This window comes from Euleptes europaea, chromosome 11, assembly GCF_029931775.1.
Source record: "Euleptes europaea isolate rEulEur1 chromosome 11, rEulEur1.hap1, whole genome shotgun sequence".
Taxonomy (NCBI): domain Eukaryota; kingdom Metazoa; phylum Chordata; class Lepidosauria; order Squamata; family Sphaerodactylidae; genus Euleptes; species Euleptes europaea.
In genome coordinates this window covers 49,883,841-49,910,378 of record NC_079322.1, presented here as the reverse complement: position 1 = coordinate 49,910,378, position 26,538 = coordinate 49,883,841, and the positions used below count along the sequence as shown (strand labels likewise).

Here is a 26,538-nt window from a genome sequence, read left to right as displayed (position 1 = left end):
CTTACCTGTACAGGTTCTGCGGACAAGAGTTCTGTGTGGTAAAAGGGCAGCTTGAACCTGCTGAGATAACCTGTCAGGAGAAAGGGAAATCAAATCTCCCTTCAGGGTTTATTGATATTAACTAAGGTTCAGTTACAAAGTAGTTTCTCATTGTTGGGGGAAGCTTGTAACTTGTGGGGGTGACGTTGGGGAGCAGTGTTCACTTTATAATACTGAAACAGTTCCACACAAGATCCCTACCCTGTTGAACACTTTATTTTCTGTTAAATAAACCTTTGTTGTTCAACTCCAGCTGTGTCTTGTCTGTCCAGTCAAATGTCTATGAAAAAGCAATTTCTACTTCATAAATAATTACAGCCTTGGTCTAGCAGGTTCCCAAATAAGATACCTTTAAGGAGCGCACAGCTTACCCACGACCATCCTCTTTAATCAAAGCCTGTGTCACCCTTTTTAATTTGACGTTGGACAGTTGGGGTTTCAAGAATCTATAGGAGAGTCCAGTGGGCAGTTGCCTCAAGAGTCCCCCTTCTTTCTCTCCCCCCCATAGCCGCCACAGTTACCAATTAATGAATGAAACACAGACACTATCAACTGATTTATGCCTTTCCTGATACCGTAGTCTTATTTATTTATTTACTTGTTACTTACTTACAAAATTTCTATCCCGTCTTTCTGCTCTTACATCTGCTGCCAACGTGACTAACAATTTAAAACATACATGATAAAATTACATTATAAAACCATTAAAATACCCTCCTCTCAAGCACACCTCAATAAAACAACTTTTTAAAAAGTTTACCATGGAGCTAAAATACATATAAAACAGTTAAAATACATACAAAACATTAAAACATTGGTTACGAAGGAGGAATCATTGAGGGAATGCCCAACAGAACAAAAAAGTCTTCAACTGCTGGTGGAAGACGGCAACAGATTAGCACAGACTAATCTCCCTGTGGAGCGAGTTCCAGAGCTTTGGTGCCATGAACGAGAAAGCCCTCTCCCAGGCTACCACCCTTTTAATCTCAGAAAGAGGGGGCACCCGAAGCAGGGCCTCCAAACAATGACCATAATGTTCCAGCAGGTTTGTAAGGGATTAAGTGGCCCTACCTTTTAATTACTTGTAAAGCATAACTTGCACGTTTACTCATCTGGCGGCATGTCTAATAATTCAAAAACTACACAATTAAAAAAATTTTTAAGATAATGCTAGGGAAGGGTTGACAATGCCACGAGCCAATGAGTGCCCAGCTGGTTTCTGCCCAAACTGGTTTTCCCTACACTTGACCCTGAGAAGACTGTACTCAAGAGCAGACATAACCAATGAGCAACAGACAGGGTTGCCACTGCCAGCTCCAAGTTGCAAAATGCCTGAATATTTTGGGGGTGGAGCCTGCGAAGGGCAGGGTTTGAGGAGGGGAGCGACTTCAATGGGGTATCATGCCATAGAGTCCACCTTCCAAAGCAGCCATTTTCTCCAAATGAACTGATTACCTGGATATCATCTGTAATCCCAGGAAATCTCCAGTCACCACCTGGAGGTTGGCAGCCCTAGTACCAGAGGCAGCTGTCCCAGGCCCTGCACTTGGGGCAGGGGCAACCACCCACTTCAAGGAAAGGGGAAAAGAAAAAGAGCAGGTTCCTCCCACTTCTTATACCTGCTCCGTCTGGATCTCAGGAATCTGGATTCCAGCAGCAGTGTGGCTCCCACCCACACCACACAGGCACAAGGGGTGATCCCTTGAACACAAGAAGCTGCCTTAAACTGAATCAGACCCTTGGTCCATCAAAGTCAGTATTGTCTACTCAGACCGGCAGCAGCTCTCCAGGGTCTCAGGTAGAGGTCTTTCACATCACCTACTTGCCTAGTCCCTTAACTGGAGATACCAGGGATTGAACCTGGGACCTTCTGCATGCCAAGCAGATGCTCTACCACTGAGCCTTGCTGGGCTCTGGTGGGAGCCAATGGCAGGGTTGTGGAGGCGGTGATTCTGGCCCCAGAATCACTAAGACTGCCACTCACTGCTCTATGCATGAAATAGTTTGTGTTTCTGCAGTGGTTCCACTGTACAAATTTGTACATCTGGATGCTCCCTGGCTTTATTCCCTAATAGAAATGACTGTACTAGGCCCATAATCAATCTCTGCAAACCCATTCCTTTAAATAAACAGACAGGGTGGAGAGGAACACGGGTGAAATCCCTGCCCATCAGACCATGCTCTTTGTATCTCAGCTCTGCGGTCTGACCGTCTTGCCCTGACATTTCTTCTACTTTATGTTCTCAGCATGTTCTAAGGACTAGAATTAAAAATGAAATAAAACAGTTTGAAACAGAAATTTAAGTAAAGGTCATTGGCTCAGTGTGCCTTTTTCAAGTGGCAAGGCTTTAATTGCTGCCTCTCCGAAACCTCTTGATGACTGGACAAGATTCAATGGGAGCAGTTACTTGCCTTCAGCACATTTCCTTTTCACTAAAATATTCATCCTTCACCGCCTAGCAAACAAAACCACATGCCTTGCTCACCACACAAAATGCGATGGATGGCGGTTAACACTGTCCTCCATTACATTTTGATCCTGCCGATTTGTGAATTGCTTTCCAAAGAGTTGACACCACACTAGGCCATTCTTTCACCACAGCTGGAGAGTTGCTAAGAATCTATTCGCTCTTGCAAAATGAATTTGTGACTTTCTGGCACATGGTAGAAGGAATTTAAGCCATCCCCACCTCCCAGTGATATTTTGTTCCACTTTTCTTTGAAAATGCTTTCATTTCACATTGATTTTTACAGTGCAGGCAATGATTCAGCCAGCTTTTAAAAAGACTTTACATGCATCTGAATTGCCGTGAAAACACTCTCCTCTCCCATAGATCTCTCATCTTCCTGGTAATGTGGGTAACATGATTTCATTTTTGTGATGGCGTTGCTGACAGATGCATTTGAAAAGTTTCACACCCTGCTGCCATTAGATCTTCTACTGTGCAAATTGTCATCTACCAAGACAGCATCCTCGGTTAACTACTGACAGGTAACATCACTTCCAGCTGTGTCAATTCGTATCCCTGCCCACCCGCAAAATGAGGACGGGCCGCAGGGTGCAAAATGACAAGTCATTTGAGGGGCTGTACTCTATTAGGATGTCCAGAATGGGTGGGAGGTGGTGAATGGTGGAGCTGAAATGTCAGAAATTAAATAGATTACGATATTTCAAAACCACGGTTACGCATCCACACAAGAAGCTTGATTCTCATTACTCAGAGAGTGAAGAAATATTCCCGCTTTAATACACCTTTCTGTTGCTAAATGTTTGCCAGACAGGGGGTCTTAAAACTTAATACTATTTGACTAATGGGATACAAGGTAAAAGTAATGATGATTTTCTTTCTTTCTTTCTTTTTTTGGGGGGGTTGATTTGATTGATATGGTTGTTTTTGTTGTGTTTGTAAATATTATTCTGTAAATATTTGGGGGGGGGGAAATACCCAGAAAGAAAACTTAATTCTGTGCACTTCCCCCCAAGTTTAGAAAGCAATGGTATGAACCACCCCAAGTGTAAATAGAACAAAAATAGTTGACTTAGCTGAGAAGATTCAATGTCTTCTCAGGCAGGTGGCAAGCCGCTCAGTGCAGAAGGGAGGGAGAAAAGCCACAGTGCCCTATATTGTGCCTTAAAGGAGAAGAATTATGTAAGGAAAGAGGAAAAATGGGTGAAAATAATTATGTCTCTTTCTCATTTGGGGAGAAAAATCAGCCCTGACATCAGGATGCCCAACAGAGCTGTGTCTAGTTTTTAAATGTTTGCAAAGGGGTAGCCATGTTATTCAACTGTAGCAAAATAAAAGTCCAGTGGCACCTTAAAGATTAACTACATGTATTATGTAGCCCCGTGGCGCAGAGTGTTAAGCTACAGTACTGCAGTCAAAAGCTCTGCTCACGACCTGAGTTCGATCCCCACGGTTGGTTTCAGGTAGCCGGCTCAAGGTTGACTCAGCCTTCCATCCTTCCGAGGTTGGTGAAATGAGTACCCAACTTGCTGGGGGTAAAGGGAAGATGACTGGGGAAGGCACTGGCAAACCACCCCACAAACAAAGTCTGCCTTGGAAACGTCGGGATGTGACATCACCCCATGGGTCAGGAATGACTCGGTGCTTGCCCGGGGGACCTTTACCTTTTACTTTTTACATGTATTATGATATGAGCTTTCTTTAGTCATGGCTCACTCCTTCAGATATTTGTGACTCGTTTCCTTCTTCTTATCCCTCCCCCAGATTAGGCTGTACTTACGGCACAATCCTAAACAGGTCTACTCAAAATCCTACTGAAGTCTGCTGAATGGGGCTTACTCCCAGGAAAATGTTCTTAGGATTGCACTGTAAGTCTCCAGGTTTCAACCATAAGGGCAGCACGGAATGCATACTGAAATGGACTAGCTGTGTTAGATCTTAGAAGGTGTTAGATCTGCAGAAGGTGGGGATGGTCACAGATGTTCTCCACCTCCGTTCCCCCCACAGTCTGTTCTGACCCTGGAAAAAATTATTTGTGGAATTGTGAGACCTTTGTGGAGTAAAAGGCACATGGGTTGGGAAGCTGTAGTGGGGGGGGGGGGGAAGCAAAGCAGTTCTCTCACACCTCTTCCATGAGTGGGATTCTGCAGATGGAAAAGAAGGTACCATTTTGGCCCCTTTCCCCTTCCCAGCGCGGCCTCCTGACTCACCTGGCTGTTTTGCCACACAAGGCCCATGACTCCAGGAATAAATTTTCCCAGGGCTGGCAAAGACTTGGGGGGGTGGGGTCCCATGGTCATAGGGTTGCCAGATCCCTCTTCACCACCGGCGGGAGGTTTGTGGGGCGGAGCCTGAGGAGGGCGGGGTTTGGGGAGGGACTTCAATGCCATAGAGTCCAATTCCTAAAGCGGCCTTTTTCTCCAGGTGAACTGATCTCTTATCGGCTGGAGATCAGTTGTAATAGCAGGAGATCTCCAGCTACTACCTGGAGGTTTGCAACCCTACACGGTCATTATGCAACCCTTGTGCTGGATCCATCCCACTGTATTTTACATTGGATTCTTTCTGGAAACCACTGTGGAAACTTTCTGGTTGAGAGACAGGATAGAAATAGAGCAAAGAAATGGAACAGTGCCACTGAGCGCAAACCCACCCACCCCCACATACAAACACACTCAACACCTCTGTTTTAGGAATTTGGTTAATGCTGACTTATTGATGTTATTCTTTTTATTGACTGCCATTTCAATTATGACTTTTATTTGGGCAGATTTTATTATGAATTGTTGTGACTATTTCCATTGGCATTCTGCCATTTTATGATCAACTTTGCATCATCTTAACTAACATCTGTTTTTATTCCCACTTTGGGTTTTATTATGATAGAAAGGCAGGGCATACATTTTTTCTAAAATGAAATAAATATTGCAGTGTCAGAAGTGAACAATGCATACTTCTGTTTTGGAAAGAACAACAACAGACCCATTTCTAAACTGTTACAATCTGTGCATATAGCTTCTCATTTAAAATGTATATCAGTCTTCTACGTAGGGTTGCCAGGTCCCTCTTCCCCACCGGTGGGAGGTTTTTGGGGCGGAGCCAGAAGGAGGGGTTTGGGGAGGGGAGGGACAATGCCATAGAGTCCAATGGCCAAAGTGGCCATTTTCTCCAGGTGAACTGATCTCTATCGGCTGGAGATCAATTGTAATAGCAGGAGATCTCCAGCTAGTGCCTGGCGGTTGGCAACCCTACTTCTATGTTACATTTTCAAGTACTGCATTAGATGGAAAAGATAGTAAGGGGCCAGGCTTGCCAGGTCCCTCTTCACCACCGGCAGGAGATTTTTGGGGTGGAGCCTGAGGAGGGCAGGGTTTGGGGAGGGGAGGGACTTCAATGCCATAGAGTTCAATTGACAAAGCGGCCATTTTTCTCCAGGTGATCTGATCTCTATCGTCTGGAGATCAGTTGAATTAGCAGGAGATCTCCTGCTACTACCTGGTAGTTGGCAACCCTATAAGGGGGGGAGGGGAGCTCCATATGTACATTAGAACCTTGGTATCCAGACATTGAGGCCTTTACGCTACCTAAGCTGTTGACATGACCACAGAGCATGTATCATATTAAAAAGTGACCTGCAAACATTTCTTTAAAAGTCCTTTCTCTAAGTGGCCTTGAAACACATTTTCCCCCGAGTGAACAGAAACTAGCAAACCCATAAAAACAGCAGTTGCCCTTGCGGGTAAAACAGAATTACAAAACCGGGTTCCTTTCACAGCTACAGGAAGGCTTTTCAGCCTCTTGTATTAATGCTCCCCTCTGTGTCACTTTCCATGAAAAAGCTTTTTGCAACTTCTGAGCAACCCAGGCCATTTTACTGCAAGACTGTTCTAATAGTCTCCTGAAGACGTTTCAATTGTCCTTGAGATCAGTTAGCAGAGTCATAACAAAGTAACTGTGTTTTGTTTTAAAAGTGCAGTTTTAATTTTGCTCATAGGTCTGAATTAAATGTTTTGCATAAACCAGGGAGGGGGGGGTTCAGCCTCAAACACTGGAACTCCCTCCCGCTGGAAGTGAGAGTATAACCATCCTTACACACCTTCTAGACTAATCTGAAGACATTCTGAGCTGAATTGACTGATTATATTGTATAATTCACCTTGAGCCTCAGTGAGAAAGGTGGGCTATAAATAATATGAATAAATAAATATAATAAATATTATGGGATGGCACCTACTGCTTTTAACGTATCTGGTGTGTGTGTGAATAGTTTCAAATTGTTATTGCTTTAATTTATGAGACCCCCCTTGGGGGTCTTTTAAGGCAGCTTATAAAAATTAATAAAATTGTGTTTTTTTTCTTTCCTTCCTTTTTTGACTTTTTAAGGATCCACAGTGACATATATCAAAATAAACCATAACCAATGTTTGTGTGTAAAGTGCCTTCAAGACACAACTGATTTATGGTAATCCCATGGAGTTTTCAAGGCAAGAGATGTTTAAAGGTGGTTTGCCATTTTCTTCCTCTGCATAATGACCCTGGTATTCCTTGGCAGTTTACCATCCAAGTACTAACCAGGGCTGACCCTGCTTAGCTTCAGAGATCTGATGAGATCAGGCTACCCTGGGCCATCTGGGTTAGGGAAGTGACAGACGTGGGCGTCCCCTACTTTTCACTGCCATGCCCTCATTATTTAAATTATTTTCCACACTGCATAATATTGTAGAGTTACTAGTTTGCAAAATATCTTGTACATCACAAAGTTTTGCATAATAATTTCACCTACCAAACTAATTGAACATTGCCACTTCGTTTTTAAAAATTCAGGCATTTGTGTAATACTTTATATTTTTCCAATGCCAGCGTTATCATCCAATACACAGGCATAAAAGATTGCTTTTTTACATAGAATGTACAACCTACCCAATGATTTTCTAGTTTTAGATAGAGCAAAATATTTATAGAATGGCTGCTGCCATCTGCAGTATGGAGAGAGATGAGTGGATATGAATGCTGCATGCAATTCCCCTTGGAAGATTTCTCAGGTATGCTGATGCATCACTTATTGTGCTTATTACTCCAATTATCACCAAGAGAAACTCATGCTGGTCTTGTGCGATGTGATACTAAATTAAAGCTCAGAATATGGACGCAAGAGACAGATATTCAGAGAAATGATATTCTCTGAATCTTGTAGGACCTTGATTAGGCAAATTAGAACTGATATGCCAACAGTTTCAGGTTTGGAAATCTTGAATTCTCTTTTTGATTTATTCATACCAGCTATTTAAAAACAGGCACGTTTCAATGATTACTTCATCCCTAGGAATCTTTGGTTTGATAAGGATTGTAGGAAACTAAAACAACTGGTTAGGCAGAAGCAACTAACTTTTGAAATTGAAATACCAGAACCAATCTAGCCGAACTGCTAGTTAAAGAAGGATTTTAAAAATTAATTGCAAGAAAGAAGAGGATATAATTCATGGTTGGGAGATCTTGCATGAGGCTGTAAATGCATACAATCTACTCATTTTCTGGAAAATTATAAGAGAGTCAAGAAGATCTAGTCCAAAAAGCCCATATCCTTTTATCTACATGGGAACACTACTTTTTAACATTATTTTCAGCTTATTCTTTCCCAGTATTAGATGAAGAAAATGAGATGCCAGAAGTCCCAGAATGACCACCAATATCTGTTAGAGAAAAGGCCAATTTAATTAAAAGGTTAAAACTGGGGAAGGCGCCAGGTCCAGACCTTTGTCCTGCAGAGTTACTTAAAGCAAACCTTACTTGGTGGGCAAACCTTACTTGCTCCTGTTTGCACAAATAAACAATACAGGTATAATATTTAAAATCTGGGAAAGGTCTTTAAGAGTTCCAATGTAGAAAAAGGAAAGTTTAGATCCGCAAAATCACTGCTCTGTTTGTTGTCCGTAATAGGTAAATTGTACACCTCCTTTTTACATGATAGTTTTTTACTCCAATCAACTGTATTTTTTGGAATGCAACAAGAAAGATTCTGAAAAGATTACTCAGCCATTGATCACTGTTGAACTCTTTGCTTTCTTGTTGACAAATATGCCTTGGTAAACAGGAGTTCTGTTTGCGGCATTTATTGATCTCAAGCAGGCGTCTGATTCCATTCCAGGGGAGAGACTATGGATTAAGCTAGAAAACTCTTCAATTGATAAATGCTTGTTGTGGCTAATTAAGCAACTATTCTAAATCTTTGGCCCAAATGTGTGCTGGTACTAAGAGACAATTAACTGATGAAATCGCCTTGCATAAAGGGCTGAGGCAGCATTGTTTATTGGCCCCATTCTTATTTAGTATCTACCTAAATGATTGGGCTACTAATTTGTCCAGTTACATAAGCTATAAGCCAGTCAAGACAGAAATTGCCACTTTTCCTAGCAATTGTATGCAAACGACACGCTTGTATTATCACGCAATCTGCTTGATTTGTGTAAACTGTTAAATGCATTTGTGGAAAACTGTGGAAAAGAAGGACTAGCCATAATTACACAAAAATCAAGAATTATGGTGTGTGCTAAATCCTATACCCCCTTCGGGTATGTAAGTGGATCATAAATGGACAACCAACTGAACAGGTTAAGAAATTTAGGTATCTGGGAGTCATCTTTCAATCAAAATTGAGCTGGAAGGCCCATATGACTCATGCTATGGAAAACGTTAGATTCACCAGTAATGAAAAGGCAATTATATACCAGGTACTCTTCAGGTCTTCAATGCTGAGGTAGTATCCCAATTGTTTATGGAATTGAGGTCTTGTTAGAGGTGGATGAATCATTTAATCAACCTCTGCTACAGTTTATCCGCAAGATTTGCCGTGTACCAAGCTGTGTTTCAGGTATTGCTCCTACAATGCATCCCTAAGAGTTACTCCAGTCCAAGCCCATTGAAATGAATGGGCCTAGACTAGAGTTACTCTTCTTAGGAATGCACTGTTAAGAGTTGAATTGGCCCAGAATTCATTGGAAGCTCATGCGTGGATCATGGCATTTAGATTAAAGCAATACTGCCATAAATAAAAAACATAAATTAAAGCAAAACAACCATACTGGAAGTCTGTTTTGAAGGCATAGCATATTCAGACAGTTTGTAAATGTGGATCTGGTCAGCTTGAGTCCTTAGAACACATTCTATTGAAGGGTGAAATCTGGTCTGATTTGAGAGAAAGATACATGTCCTCCCTCTTAATAGATTTTGTGAATTTATCATCTAAAAAAATAATCCACTTCTTCCTTGTACATGAGGATCAGAAAACTACCTTAGCAGCTGCTAAATATTTAGCTGTGGTAGTTGACTGTAAGAGAGTTGAATCTCAATCTGTTCAAGACCTTTGAGTCAGAAGAACAGGAAGAAGAGGTTAGTCCCTAATTAGCAGGGATTTGAACCTGGAATGCCCTAGGCCTCCTCCAGTACGCTAACTCCTACATAACACTCGCTCTCTCATCTTAACCAAACACATAGGGTTGTGAGAATACAAAGGGTGCAGAAAGAACTGCATAAGCACCCTAAGCTCAGCAACACTACCCTCCATGCTAGGGTTGTTGCCAGGTCCCTCCTCACCACCGGAGGGAGGCTTTTGGGGCAGAGCCTGAGGAGGGCAGGGTTTGGGGAGGAACTTCAATGCTATAGAGTCCAATTGCCAAAGTGGCCATTTTCTCCAGGTGAACTGATTTATATCAGATCTCCACCTATTACCTGGAAGTTGGCAACCCTACCCCACGCACCAAAGCAGGTCACTGGCCTGTTCTGCTTTAATAGCATTTATTATTCTAATCTAGGTGCCTGTCAATTCAGGAGTGGAAGCTTAAAAGTGTGACAAGGAAGGGTTCAAAACTGATGTTGTTCTCATTTCTAGCATTAACTCTGTAGTTGGTAGAAACTGAGCGTGAATAAGAAAGATAGTTTAAATATATCCAGGGTGCCATCTTGTGGTTTCAGACTTAATTCATGATAGAATACCAGAAAATAGCAGAAAACACACTTTTTAAAAATCGTGTTTACATTAAGATTTGCATTTTCAGTCTTTCTGGTTATTTTATTAAAACATGGTATGGTTAATTTGCTAGATTATAATTTAAAACCCAACACCATCTTTAACCTCTTAAAACATATAGTATCTGTAGAACTATATGTAGGATTCACTGGCCCTGTTCACATCACACTGAAGGCATACATCAGTTTAAGAAACACCCAGTGCGCATTCACTTTTGAAAACCGGGGACCAATCATTTGAAAATGGGGGACCAATTCTTGGGTAAATGAGCAGTTTTAACCACACATTCATCTGTACATGTCTTGAATGTAACCTGAGAATTATTCAGTGCACAAAGAAAAATTAACTGCACACTGTACATGGACTGTGAATAGAGCTTATATGGTCACCAATATAAAGAAAGTTACATTTTTATTACTAAAATTAGCAAGTCTTCCAATAATGTACTGTGGCCATTTCTAAAGGATAAGTCTTTCATAAAAAAAAAAGGTTCAGGTTGTTCTTGAAACACAAGATCCGGTTCTAGGCTGCACCTCCAAAGGGTCTTAATGCAAAAAAGACTTGGAAAAGACAACATTTGGAAATGTGCAGTGACCAAGGCAACTACATACATTTGAAGAGAGATCCTGAAATTAGTACACCGTTATTTCCAAACACTCAAGACGAACAAGCTCTTACAGTGAAAAACACCGCCTGGTTTATCGACACACGAATGTTTTGCATTAACAATGAGAAGCCCAGGTTACCAACGAAAGTGCCTAGATGACAAATCCAACAATGAGAATCAGCAGAACTGCTCTGGTAGGTAACTAGCACATAGCAGGCACAGTGATAGTTGGACAATTGCACTTAAAAGCTGCAATCCCACATGATTACAGTGCAATCCTAACAACTCTTCCTTGTAAGTAAACCCCACTGAATAGGATTCAGAGCAGTCCTGCTTAGGATGGTTCTCTTCGGCTGCTTATCTCCTGCTTATGTTTCACTGAGATTTAAAAGACTGCCTGAAGGCTAGATAGTAGCCAAAATTCTAGCTCAGTAACACTCTGAGCAATGCTATGGGTTTCAACAGTGTTTTTTTAAAGACTACATTGGTTGTAAAATGCAGATGAAGTAAAACACAGGACTGGCTTAAGACATGCTGAGGCCCTAAACTATGCTGAGTTTAAGAGAACTCATAACATTACCTCCCCCACCACAGTAATTTAATAATTTTAGCAATATTGTTGTATTTAGAGGCTCTTCATAATCTCATGCCCTAAACTGCAGTTTACAAATTGGAGCAAAAATCCAGCTCTGGTAAAACAGAAACCTTAGTTTTCAGCAGTGCTTTCAATCAACATGAAAGTCCCCGCCCTTCATCTGAAAGGATTAGCATATTTATTTATTCTTAAAGATTTGTTTACTTGCTGTCCTTTTTGGGCCCAAGAGAGCCACATGTTAACAAGCTGTTTACAAAGAGAAACATTTGAAAAGTTTATTCTTTTGGGGCCGATTTGTAATGTTGCAATGTGCGAGCAGATGGATCGGTGGCTTTGATCCATCTTGGCATCCAGTAGTGAGGGAGCCAATCAGAACGTCCCGGGTAGTGCTTCTCAAAAATCTGGCGGTAGTAATAACCTTCTTTTGTTCTAGGGGGATTGAATGGAAACTTCTCCGCTGCCTTCTCCAACAAACAGTCCTCAACCTGCACATGTCAAAGAAAAGAAAATTTAAGCTACAGAAACTGCACTGTAAATGTGCTACAAGCAGAAATATCATCTTCATCTACCCTTAAAAAAAAAAAGCTTGTGTCGAGGGCTGACTTCCAACGGATCACAGTGACAGAGCTGCTCTGCTACGTACGAAACCCTGAGCTAGAATCAGATTGTCTACGAATGATTTAGCACCTGGTTCCCCATGGACATGCAGTGTGCTACAGGCAGGAGGCAGCCCCCTTCTGGCCATGCTCCACGTCTCATAGAATCATAGAGTTGGAAGGGACCACCAGGGTCATCTAGTCCAACCCCCTGCACAATGCAGGAAATTCACAACTACTCCCCCCTTACACACCCAGTGACCCTCCCACTCCATGCCCAGAAGATGGCCAAGATGCCCTCCCTCTCACAATCTGCCTAAGGTCATAGAATCAGCATTGCTGACAGATGGCCATCTAGCCTCTGCTTAAAAACCTCCAGGGAAGGAGCACTTACCACCTCCCAAGGAAGCCTGTTCCACTGAGGAACCGCTCTATTAGAAAATTCTTCCTAATGTCTAGATGGAAACTCTTTTGATTTAATTTCAACCTGTTGGTTCTGGTCCGACCTTCTGGGGCAATAGAAAACTCAGCACCCTCCTCTATATGACAGCCCTTCAAGTACTTGAAGATGGTTATCATGTCCCCTCTCAGTCTTCTCCTCTTCAGGCTAAACATACCCAGCTCCATCTACTCTTAAAAGACACCTGTTCCAGAAAGGCCGATCTGCTCCAGTGTCACTGTGCATGGCTCCCAAGGGACTCCCCAGGATGCACAAATTTTTCTCCCTCTTGAGATGGAAGCTCAAGTTTGTTGTGCAAGAACCATGAGTGTCATTATATGCTTTTCGTTTACACATGGGCAACTAACATCTAAACACTCTACCACCACAAAAAAGCCCCAATTGAAACTGTTTACATTCTCAAAATAATTAGAGAATATATTCAAAGTGCAACATTGTACCTGAAGATCAATATAATCTTGGAGTATTGAGAACCAGGATTTCTTGACAGAAGTTAATCCATCACTGAAGGCTTCTTTGGGTCTCCAGAGGATTTCTTTAGGCAGTAAATTTGTATCTTGAAAGGCCTCTCTCAAGAGATGCTTTTCAATTCCATTCTGTTAGAAGACAGGTGCAGAAATACTATCAGAGTTGGCCATTAAAGTCTTAAATTTTTACAATTATATTTAAAAAATCAATCCCTTCAGAAGAACCTCAGCTGGATAACACTACATACAACACAGCAAAATGTTAAACGTGCCCCAGTTAACTGTATTATTTTCTTGTTTAGAGTTGGAGTAGAGCTGGGGAGACACAGGTTCTATTCTCACCTTGTTCTTAGACACACAAGGCATGGCTTTGGGCCAGTCGTTTTTCAGCCTTAACCTATCTGACAAAGCTGGTGCAAAAATCAAATGGAAGAGGGACATCCATGTCTGGACCTGGCCCATAATTTCAGTGGATAGAAGGATTTCCGATTGTGAAAAAGCTATTTCACCCCCTCCCTCTGCAGCCCAAAATGCCCCCTGAAATGCTGCACCCAGTGGGAATTCAGATGTCTGCTGTAGGAAGGGGGAAATCGGGGGTGGATAGCCCTCACACACAAAATTTTTAGGCAGGATCTAACCCCTTTGTAGGAAGGACAGGATATAAATGCACTAAAATAAACATACTTCTAGTCTCATCAGTCAAGCCCACTGAAGTCCACTGCATCCATCATGGATGAGTCCATTGATAGACAGTGTAGGAAACCAAGATTGTATTTATCAAACAGTATGAAACCCCTGAATGGTTTGGGCCCAGAATCCTTTGAAGATTACCTTATCTCTCATATACATATTAAGATCTTCCTTACAGGCCATGCCTCGCATGCCCACATAACTACTTCCCAGTTATGCTTCGATATTGCTAAGGCTATCATTAATAGCTACAGTGATCTGTTGTTCAGTTCATTTGTTTTAATTTACATTGCAGTCTTCTTAATCTTTGTGAAGCTGTCTCTGCTGTTCAGTGAATAAGCTTCTAGAATGAATCCCTTCCTAAGCCCTGTTCAGGAGGTAACTTATATTAAATCATTAGTACAGAGTATCAAAAAAAAAAGACTTAAATGAGGAAATATTTTTACATGCCATTTAAAGATGAGGCCATACCTTCGAAAATCAAACTAAGTTAAGAATGCTGAATATGTGCAGGAAAAAAACCTCATTGTGATTAACTGGTGAAAGAAATACAGAGCAGGTGAAGAGAATAAACGGCTTTCATATCTCTGGGCCTGTGACATTTGTTAGCTGCCATATAGATTGAAAATCAAAAAGAGTGCATGAATGTTTTAATAAAATTTAAAAAAAACATTGTTTACCTTTGGTATTCTGAGTTCTGCAGGCAAAGACAGGTAATAAGAAGTAAACCGGTGATCCAAAAATGGAACTCTCAGTTCAAGGCTAAAAACAGAAACAGAATGAGAGAAAGGTATCAAACTACTCACTCTCTGGTTGACAAATTCTACAACTGTCCAATTCCAGTGGACTATTTTTGCTTATATATAATTTATACAATTCACTACTGACGCATATAATTACAAGTGATCCTATTACTGGGCAACCTGCGGTATCAATAAATCTCCGCTCATCTCCCACAAAAAACCTCAAGTCCTAACTGTTTCACTGACATTCAAGAACTCATTTCATTTGAAGTTTAAACAGGCCCATGGTGGGTCTCTGTAATTCGTACGATTAAAGAGACTCTGAAGGTAAATGAAAAGAAGCTACTGATCTGGTGATTGGACTTTTTAGTAGCAATTGAAGCTCATTTTAATCTTGCTACATATAAAAGTGCATTATGCTAAGATATACCCTGACCTGGATGGCCCAGGCTAGCCCAATCTCCCCAAATTTCAAATGCTTAGCAGGGTTGGCTGGGTTAGTATTTAGATGGGAGGCCACCAAGGAAGGCAATGGCAAACCACCTCTGAACGTCTCCTGCCTTGGAAATCCTACAGGCCAGCTGCAACTTGATGGTACTTTACACACACACACACACACACACACACACACACACACAAAGCCATCAATCCCAGCAGCTCTTCTCCGGGGTCTGAGGCAAAGAAAGGTTTTTCCCACACCTGCTATGTAAAATCCTTTAGCTGGAGATGCCAGAGATCGAACTGGGTGATACAAAACATGCACCACTGAGCCACTGTCCCTCTCAACATCAGTGAAGTATCCACAAGCCTACAAAGGAGAATTTCCCATTACCCATGGGCAGCAGTCGTTCTGTCAGCACGAAGAACATCAAAAAGGTACAGTTCTTTGAGGAGCCTCTCGCTTTCCTCTACAGCATCTTCAGGTGTGGGTGCCTGCCACAAACACATGTATGGGATATACGTGAACATACATACCCAGGCTACAGAAGCACAGCAGCTAGACAACAAGGTGGGGAAAGTCTTTCATGCTGACCCAAGGGACAGTTAGTCTGCTGAAGGAGCAACATCATTGCTACTCCCCCCGCCACATACTGATTCAACAATGCACGTTGACACATTTGATTCCCACACCAGCTTCGACCACACCCAATAACAAACAGCAGCGGAAAGCAGCCACCAAAAAAAGGGAGAATTTTATTTCTGTAATACAAAGTTGTCCCTGAGTCACGGGGTTCCACACACTGACACTTCGCACCTTTGACAGATATATCAATCAGCTTGAAATAAATCTAATGGGGAGGACGATTTTTTAAAAATGCTATCACTTATATGTTTAGCGACTGGAGCCTAGGATGGAAATGCACTTGAGGTCCTCTTAAAACGAGAATATGCTCTATGATTCATGAGCAAATATTTATGCAAACTGGAGTGCGACACTTTCAGTGTATGTTTTTCTTGTTAAATGCAAAGAAATAAAAGGACCAATATCTGCCCATTATGGAAGAGCTCTTTTCCCAAGAGTCTCGTTATGGCGTGTTCATACACAAGCAACAATCAACACTATCCTGAGAATCAAGAGTGCTTACCTTATGAAAGTAGATATAACCTTGGGTCAGCTCATCTGACCCTTCCCCCGAAAAAATTACCACACTGTCTGTGTTCTTTCGAATGAACTTGGAGACCAGATACATACCTACAGAGATGACATAATTTCCATATTTATTTTGTTGTCAAAGCAGTGGAAGCCAGAAGCTTACAAAAAAAGAAAAAAAAAAAGACAGGAGTCTTTCACAGCTTCTTATTGTAGTCTAAATTTCTTTAGATGGAGTCTTTCTGCAAAGAATATGAGAGTGCTTTGGCTCAGTGGTACAGCATCTGCTTGGCATGCAGAAGGTCCCAGGTTTAATCCCCGGCATCTCCAGTTAAAGGGACCAGGCAAGTAGGTGATGCGAAAGACCTCTGCGTGAGACCCTGCGTGAGAGCTGCTGCCAGTCTGAGTAGACAGTACTGACTTTGATGGACCAAGGATCTGATTCAGTACAAGGCAGCTTGATGTATTCACATATAAAATGGTTATGGTATAGAGACATGGTGGCTTAGATGCCACATGAGATCCAGGTCCAAGTGGAAGACATGCCCTTCTTGGGCAATGAGGGCAGTTCTTTGATTCCTACTTACACTCTCACCTACCATCTGAAGGGCGGTCCTGACACTCAAGAGGCATTTTCCACCAGGCACAAGGGGGAAGGGAAGTGTGCTTACAGTTCTTTCAACACAAGCCAAAAGATTTATCATACCACTTGGATCTAGTAAGTCCTATTCTGAATAAACACTCTATTCATCGCAACACAGAAACACAAGCAGTCTATTATTTTGAGTTTAAGGATTAATGCTATGTGCACAAGTCCATGTTTAGCTTAAGGTAAACATTTTCTGGGTGGAATGCAGAGTAGAGAAATTGAAATGAAAGGCTTATAATCCATCTCCCCAATCAACATGGATGGAATAGTTTGGAAGTAGATTCCGGAGTCTGTATTACAGCAAATCTGTATATTTTAAAACAATCAATCATCCTCATCAACTCTTGGAAATCACTTACAAAAAAGGACTCATGTTGTAAAAGTGCAATGATCATGCTTTTTTCTGCTACTTTTTATTGATGTTAAGATCTTTATTTAAATTCTATTTGATTTTATTGTAAGGCACCATAAACCAATGAAGAAGCAGCTGAATAAAGGCTTAAACAGATAAATAAAGGTGGGACGCAGCTACTGCTGGAATGGGGATGGGTGGGCTAAGAGCAACAGTTCAGGATCTTGTACGTTCCATGCCAAGTCGGTCATCCAGGCTTCATAAAGTCCTCTTTCACTTTAAGATTCTTATCTTTTAAAAAAATCTTACCGACTGAAGCTCGTATGGTTGTGATGTCATATGTTTCCAAGCAAAGTATAACATCTTCTAGTGCCTGAATCCCTTCTTCAGAATTAAAATTGACCTCGTGGTGTTCACTGCCAATGTGAGCTGCTACCTGTCCACAACATTTTATACATTAAACATGCAAAGAAGCTGGTATTGAATTCCAAAGCTGAAGTTACAGCTGCATTCGACTATAAACTCATTATTGCATAAAAACACTATATACTGTGATCTAAATATAAATAAAAATACAGTTCTGCTCCAAAAGAGCCTCAATACTGAGCCAAGGCAAGTTGTATCCTGTGACTTTACAAAAAACAACCACAGTGCAGTCTGCTTCTGCTAGGCATGGGGCAGGGAAATAAACCATGCAAAAGCACATAATTTCCACTCCAAAATCATTTGAAAACTTCATCACTCAACTCCTATTTCTGAGATTTAATGAATTGCTGACCATGCATGACAAACTCTGTCTTTTCACTCTCAACATCTAGAACTTTGTCTCTTTATTAAGCAAACATAAAAGCCAAGGTTCTCTGGATGATGCATTTTCTGCCTGCAATCGCAACCAACCCAGAGCCCTGCTAATTGGATAAATATTTGTTCTTGAAAATACTGTACCTTTCTAGCAGCCAGAAGGTCAGGGCTATCCTCCATTCCAATAGCAAAAGTCTGTAAAGGGTAGGGATAGTCTGCTTCTTTCATCAATTTAAGAAGCACTGCAGCGACCAAGCTAGAATCCAACCCACCTATTAACAAGACATTGGTTTTTGTGTCAACCTTGTAGGTGGTGTGCAGAATATATAAAAGAGAACAAAACCAAAATTTATGTTTTAAGTGAACACACTCTCTGCAACGTGTTCGGGTGCATCACAATCTGTACCATCAAAGGAAAATCTTCCTTGAATACATAAAATGGGTATTTTGTGACTATTTATTTTATTTTATTTATATCCTGCTCTCTTCCCAGCCAAGGCCAAGCTCCAAGTCACCTGCCTATAGTCACCTTGCCTAGAGTGACCTTGAAATGCCACCTCATTTTGTCTTTCCTGTGCAGACTTCATATAGTTCCCATTCTTAACTGAGTATTCTATTATTGCATTTAAACTTTAAATAGTGAAAGTCTGAAAGATACATGTGCTTCTATTAGCCTAATTGTCTCATAAATGCCAGAGCCCATAACATCACATTCCGCCATCATACCACCCACCAAAACAAATACACCACTGATAGATAAGTATCTCATGGCTATTATTTGATTTCCTAACATCAACCCAAGACATCTTCCATCATTTCCCCCAATTTTGTAACATCTGTCTTTATTATACCCCACTTTTCTTCCCCAATGCAGAGCCAGAACAGCTTACATAGTAACCCACGCCTCCATTTTATCCACATAACAATCACCCTAGGTTGAGAAAGTCGGTAGATCAACCATCCTCCAAGGAGCCTTCCTCTAGCCGAAGAAAGCTTTTCTAACTTAAATGGCTTTTCATCAAATAGAAAAGCCAACTGAGATGGAGGAAGACCCCTTAAACTAGAGGAAGGCTTCAAACTGTGTTCAGTAGAGTGGTAGGGTCCACCCCAGTAACTGACCCGAAGTCACTCAGTAAGCTTCCATGTTTGACTTGGGTCAGATATGGGTACCCCAGACCCACGTCTGATACACTAACCACTAAACTATGTTACACTACTTCTTCTGCTGCATGTACCCATTTCAAGCTGGTCATGTACTCAAAAAGAACTTACTTTCACTCTGACTGCCACAAAAAGTGGAACACGGATATAGTGAATTATTTGCCAAATTATCTACCAAATGTAAACAAAAAGCTTAGGGTTGGAGCCTATGACTCACTTAGAGGAAGGGACTTGTAGAATTCAACTTCTAATTGTTGTGTGTGTGTGTTTTAATTCAATGTGTCCTTTAAATTGTTACTAAATAAAATATGTCATTAAAAGAACAGTAAAAGATGCATGACGAACACCCTGCAATCAAATGTACCGTATTAGGGAAGGCAAACATAGTGATTATAATTAGATATTTTTACCTGATAAGAGACAACCAATCCTTCTGTGAGACATCAACCGTTTCCTGACAGCATTTTCAAACAAAAGACGAATGTTGCTTTTCACTGTTTCAACATCAAACCCTACCAAACAATGAGAGGGGAGGGGGGTTTATAGAAGTAGGCAAAACAAGAGCACAGGGTTCTTTATCAATAGTGATTTCAGTCATAGTTATTCAAGCTGTACTCTATTAACTACCATGCTGAAAACCTCAATATATCTACTGCACAATCAGAAGAAGAGTTGATTTTTATACCCCGCTTTTTTTCTACCATAAAAAGGGTCAAAGCAGCTTATAATTGCATGCCCTTCCTCTCCCTGCAACAGACACCTTGTGAGGTAGGTGAGGCTGAGAGAGTTCTGAGAGAACTATGACTGACCCGAGGTTTCATGTGGCAATGTTTTTTGCAGCAGTTTCTAATCATCTAGCAATATATCTAAGAATTTGCTTCTAGAGTTAAAAAGGTTCCATAATTATTCAAGTTCTGTTGCATTTTTTTGCTTTTGGTAAACAGGTTAATTTAATCAATACATAAATTTCTTTACGTTTCTCTATCCGTAAGAACAGCTCTGGAAAGGTAACTTGCTTCCTAAATCTAGCAAATATAAGTGAAGCTGCTGTAATTAGATTTAGCAGAAGAACTCAAAACTTTCTTGGAATCACAGAGACGTACCAAAGAAGTATACTTCTGGCCCTAACAGGATATCTAAACCAAGACTCAGTTTTAACTTATCAATTATTAATTTCCAGAATAAATTTCCAGTGCGTGAAGACCTCCACCAAATAAATTATTTAACCCCTCCCCTCTGTCTACCGATTAGGGCTCCCCTAAAGTTGCAGTTTCCCCTTCAAATGCAAGAGACTGCTCGTGCCGATAGCATCTTGCCCAGGAAACATCGGGTTTCTTGCAGGTTTAAAATAAAGCAGATTCTTTTGTTTGTGTGGAAGGAATGGGCTGTTAACAGTCTGTGCACAAATGGAGGATGACATCAAGTAGAAATACGGGGGGAGGGGCAGCAGCAATCAATCATGTTTCAGTCCAGTGGATGAAATATGGAAAACCCCAGGTGTGGAGCAGCCCAAGTTACATAAGCAAAGTTCAAAATTTGCTGTCCAGGCAGAGTGAATTCCAGCAAGAATGGCGCTGTGCCTGGCTCTAGCTGAGTGTGCATTTGGTATAATTTGTAAACAAGGGTGTAGAAGCATGCACACTTAGGTATACACAATCAGGACACATGCGCCAAAGTTCCTGACCACGACGACAAAGCCCCCCCCCCCCCGGTGTAAATTTTTACACCTGTAGGCAAATTAATTTTTGACTTCAAATGTGTATGAGGGGAGGGGCCAGCAAATGATACCTCATTCTCTCCTCTGCACATTCAGTCTCCCCAAACAGTAACTTGTGCACAACCTATATTCATTGAGGTTAATGGAAAGGTTACAAAACCAGTTCCAGGTTTGCAGTTACCTGAGGATAGATTTTGTAATGAATCATAATCAGCATGTAGAGGTTTATCTTTAGGGCCATGGAATTTCACCAGTTCCACTGATCCAATTTTGCCATTTGCTTTTAGATCCAACACTTCATAGTGCCCTGGAAGGAAAGGGTCTACTTTTGGAGGAAAAGACATTGAGTGCTTCAAGTTGATAAGACCTATACAAGGAGAGTTACAAAACAGAAAGCGTCAAAACCACACAGTAGTTAGTTTTTAACCAAGTTGTGATAAAACTTCCACCATAACAATATTTAGCTCTACCTACACCCAAGGTAAAGCCTCCCATTGAGTAGCAACCGGCTTGTGGCAACCTCATGAATTTCTACCTCATGGGGATTTCAAGGCAAGAGATGAGCAGAGGCAGTTTCCACATCTAGATACACCAATTGTCAGAAGAATGTAAATCTCGAAAAACAATCTCTAACTAGAGCATTTTAAGAAATGTGACAAATCTAATTTTGGTCTGGCAGAAAGTTAGTAAGACAGTATACTGGAGAAGGTATCTGCTGAAGAAGACCTGATAGCAATGGGAGAGGTAAAAACTCAAAAGTCTATAATGACAGCAATAGAAATATAATTTGAACCTTGACTAAAAGTCTGCCCAATTCATTAAAAAGTAGGGTTACCAGGGTTTGGGGATGGAGCCTGAAAAGGGCGGGGTTTGGGGAGGGGAGGGACTTTAATGGCATAGAGTTCAATTGCCATAGCGGCCATTTTCTCCAGGTGAACTGATCTCTATCGGCTGAAGATCAGATGTAACAGCAGGATATCTCCAGCTACTACCTGGAGGTTGGTAACCCTCTTAAATAGCAGTTAACAACTACAGAAAGATAGTAGTAGAAGAAGCTGTTGTGGTGGTTTTCTTATTATCTATTGTGGCTGTTGTTGTTTGCGTGTTTGTTTTTGCTGGTCAGTGACCCTATTAATAAATTATTATTATAACTCCAGAAAGAACTGAGGTCTTGAAATAACTCTTACACTGCCAAAGGGAGAAAGTGTATCAGATGCAGATCCCCTCTTTTGCCCAAAAAAGAATAAATATGACTACACCTGACAGTTACTTAAGAGCTAATTTTGCACATGTCATTTATTAAGCTAAGATACCTAGCAAATGTACTGCATGCAAGAAGCACCCAAGCTATTTATTTGTTTGTTTATTTCTGCCTGTCTCACTGAGCCTCAAAGTGGATTACTTGAAGAATTATACTTTTTTTTTTTTATTTATACCTCCAAGTCAGCCAGCAAATTTAAGAACATAAGAAAGGCCCTGCTGGATCAGACCAAGGCCCATCAAGTCCAGCAGTCTGTTCACACAATGGCTGACCAGGTGCCTCTAGGAAGCCACAAACAAGACGACTGCAGCAGCACCATCCTGCCTGTGTTCCACCGCACCCAAAATAGGCATGCTCCTCTGATACTAGAGAGAATAGGTATGCAGCATGACTAGTATCCATTTTAACTAATAGCCATGAATACCCCTTTCCTCCATGAATATGTCCACTTCCCTCTTAAAGCCTTCCAAGTTGGCAGCCATCACCACATCCTGGGGCAGGGAGTTCCACAATTTAACTATGTGTTGTGTGAAAAAATACTTCCTTTTATCTGTTTTGAATCTGTCACCCTCCAGCTTTCATGGCACAGCAGTGATTCATATCTGGTTATCGTAGGCCCTAGTCCAAGACTCCAGCCATTATGTCATCCCATGCTACCTGCTTCCATAAACAAATGTATTCAACAAACGAAACTTGGAATCACTTTGTATATGGAAATTATAGTGAGCTATTCTATCCAGATGATCCTTCCAGATGCAGTGGGATCCCCTTAAGATGCAATAAGTCTTATCTTCTGTAGCCCCTGTATACGAGGTAACTCAGCATGCTAAGCTGCTACAGGTCATTGAATGACTGTTTGCCACCCATACCCTTGCTCAGGTGTGCCAATTATTTTGCCTTGTCAAAGAGCATGAGCTCAGAGGGCTGGACAGGTAGACAGGAAGCATTCCCATTTCCATAATACTTCCCATTTCTCATAATGACCTAGCCTGCCGAGTACACTCATGCATCATGGATTGTGGGGAGGAGACATACAGTTCCATCACGCCTTGTGGGGAATACTCCACGATGGACTCAATTAAGCCCTATATATTTATTTCTACCAGGAACCAGACAAGTAAAAAATACTAAACACCCACCCAACAAGAAGTCCCTAAAAATCACCACAGTAGTTGATTTCATGTGTTCTTTTTGTGGAAGGCTTTGCTTTCTGATAAAAGGCCTCGTGCCCAGCTCAAAGCAAGCTGTCAACAGACAGTGGGTGCTTTTCGAAAACTGAACTGCGAAATACATAATGCTCCTAAATAAAACTCAGTTTCATTCAACGCAAATGTGTCAATGATTACTTTCATGGAGACAGTAAATAAAACAAGTTACTTCACAAATTAAACAGACAATTAGGCCTACGGTAGGTATATATTTGTCGGATCAACGTCGTGAAGACATTTTTACTGCATTACAACAAATCCAAGATCGAGGTTACCTTTTGCCTCAGAGCAGACACCGAGGAATCCATCATCAGTCAGGACCTTAAACAGCGGTCTGACTCCATACGTATCTCTTCCCAGAAAGACCTTCCTGTTTGCCGTGTCCAGCAAAATGAACGCAAACACGCCATCGAGCATGGAGGCTGTCTGCTCTATTCCTCCTCTGTTGTAAAGATGAAGGATTACCTCTCCATCTACCAAAGTCTGGTAGTCAAATCCGAATTGTTTTTGCAACTAAGGAAAATAATTGTTTTTTAAAGAAACAAGTTAGTATTCAAATGTTGGCCTTGAAAACAATGCCTATTTATAAAGTGCCTAACAGCGCTTTCCTGAGCCGCGCCGGTGGCCAGGACCAAAGGCCTTTGGAGGCCGGCGAAGGCCTGCGCTGCCGCAAGGGCCCACAACGCCGGTGTGCAGGGCCAGACACCGCCGGAGCCTGCCGCCGGTGTCTGGATGTCGGCAAAGGCTGCAGCGGCAGCCCAGGGCATCACGGTGCGGGCCGGGGAGCAGGGCCGCCATTACGGCTCGGGAACGCCCCCTTTTTTCCAGCCAAGCAAAGGCCTTTGGAGGCCAGCGAAGGCCTGCGTTTAGGTGGCGTATCTCCCATGCAACCCTATGCTGTTTGCACATTTTTTTGGCGCCGGGCGGAGGTAGCACCGCTGCATTGCCTCTTAAGTCAGGCGCAGGCATTCCTCTTAGGAATGGGCTGTAAAAGATGGCTAGTCAATGCCAACTCTTCAACATACGATCTTACATTATGAACCATTCAAAAAAGGAATGAAGAGGCCGTTCTCTCAGGATAGTTGATCATGTAAATAAACATTGCCTAAACTACTTTGGCCTTTGCTTACAAAGTTTTACAGCAGTGCTGAAAACCATATAGTCAGAATGCTCTGAATACAGTTGGGAAAGTGCACTTTAATGTTACCAGTACTATCAATGGGTTAGATCCTGTGAACCACAACTGGAAGACGACTGTGGATCTTTCCCACCTCCCTCAACAGCCACCCTCTTCCCCAAATCCCTAAACAGTGAGTGTTACAGATCAATTCAGCAGAACAAGAGGCATAAGAAATTCCATATGAGATACAATAAGAGGCACCTGGGTGAACATAGCTTATATCCGTTCTCACCTGTTTGTAGTTGTAGATTTCCCCATTGTAACACAGCCACAAGTAGGGAAACTTCTTCACCCGTAGAGGTTGCATTCCATATAGCTGGTCAACGATCGCCAAACGATGGAAACCAAAACAGCAGTTGGTGAATCCGTTGACATTTTCAAAACGAAAAGCATCTGGGCCTCTGTGGCCTATTTTCATAGCACTAAGACACTGAACTGAGAGGCATTCGTCACTTCCAAAAAGGGCCCAGATGCCACACATGATGAATTCTACTTAATGCTGTGGAGAAATACATAACAGGGGGGAAACAGTTTTGTCAGGGCTGATAATCAATGAGCTGGGATAACATTCCTCTATTGAAAGTTATCAGGATTTACTAGCAGATTAGAGCAAGAGAACATTATATAGTTGGCTTCGTCTAGCTAGCATTAGATAGATGGCTTTGTTCAGCTTGCAGAGTTCAGTAGTACCTTAAAGACTAACAACATTTCTGGCAGGGTATGAGCTGTGGCTCAAGAAAGCTCATACCCTGCCAGAAATTTTGTTCTTCTTTAAGGTGATACCGGACTCTTGCTCTTTTCTATTCCTAGACTACTGACAGGCATGCTAGACAAAGCTGTCTTTTCTACTGCTCCAGACAAACACGGCTACACATCGTGAGTAGTCAAGAAACTTCCACATTTCTTTTGGAATTCTCAAAACCCACACAGTTACAGATACCGAGTTGGATCCAACCAGGTTTTCCACTGGTGAAAAAGGAAGGAGGAAATCCCCTTTGACCACCAAAATGACTTTGCGGGAGATACCTGCACAGACAAAAGCCACATGGCACAGGAGCTAAACCCAGGAGGGGAACCAGATGAGACTGAGTGGAAAAAACTGGCTGGATCCAGCTCAATGGGTTGGCTCTCGAGGATCCATCCTCCGGTGGCAAATCTATAGAGGCATCAAGAGTTGTACCACAGAAGGAAGAAAAACAGTTTCTTGACAAATTTCATAATTTTTAAACTGTACTTCCTATTCTTATGCTTTGCAGGTTGGCAAAAGCTGTCAAGGGCAATTTGCACAACTGTCCCCATGCCGCACATGCTGACCTCATTTGGCTTACGTGTAGCATAAAGCAGCAGTCTGAGTTGTTCACCCAAACTGCCAGTCAACAAAGGACAAATCGATCCTTTCACTTCAGCTGTTGTCTGTCCATACAATACTTACTAGAATACTCAGGCACTATTATACGCACACAAAGCAGAGACATGAAGTCTCAGGAACGCTGGAAAGATCTAGGGAAATTATTTGCTAAACATTACTTAAAATGCCTACATTATTTAAAATAATGTTTAAACATTATTTAAAAATAAAACATTATTTAAAAATAATACAGTTTAAAAATAATGTTTTCCAAAAGAACAATTGGAAATTTGGGGAGCCGTAAAAAATATTCTTCTCTTTTGGAGTGAAATGCTTTTTAAGGTGAGGTTTTACTCACTCAAAATGTGCAAAAAAACAAAACAAAAAGACATTAGATTATGATAATTTCTACATTTACAATACACTTTCAAACATATGTTCGTTGTTTTAATGGGACTAATCTAAGTTGAGCTTGATAGCCGAGCATGCTGGTAATCTTCCTGTCGCTGTTTCTGTGCAAATAACACACTCTTTTGTTCACTACAAAAGTTGTTTTCTATTTTCAACTTTTATTCCCCCCCC

The 26,538-nt window shown here is 41.5% G+C and overlaps 1 protein-coding gene across 1 annotated transcript; it reads right to left on the bottom strand.

Moving 5' to 3' along the window:
* Positions 1-12,004: 12,004 nt before the first annotated feature.
* ASNS (asparagine synthetase (glutamine-hydrolyzing)) lies at positions 12,005-25,109 on the bottom strand. The gene is made up of 11 exons (XM_056857820.1): positions 24,841-25,109; positions 23,704-23,941; positions 21,141-21,326; positions 19,653-19,754; positions 18,226-18,353; positions 17,590-17,716; positions 16,275-16,381; positions 15,521-15,621; positions 14,626-14,707; positions 13,229-13,384; positions 12,005-12,217 (listed from the first exon to the last, which is right to left on the bottom strand). The coding sequence occupies exons 1-11, from the start codon at positions 25,087-25,089 to the stop codon at positions 12,008-12,010; spliced, it is 1,686 nt and encodes a 561-aa protein (XP_056713798.1). The 5' UTR covers positions 25,090-25,109; the 3' UTR covers positions 12,005-12,007.
* Between the last annotated feature and the right edge of the window lie 1,429 nt (positions 25,110-26,538).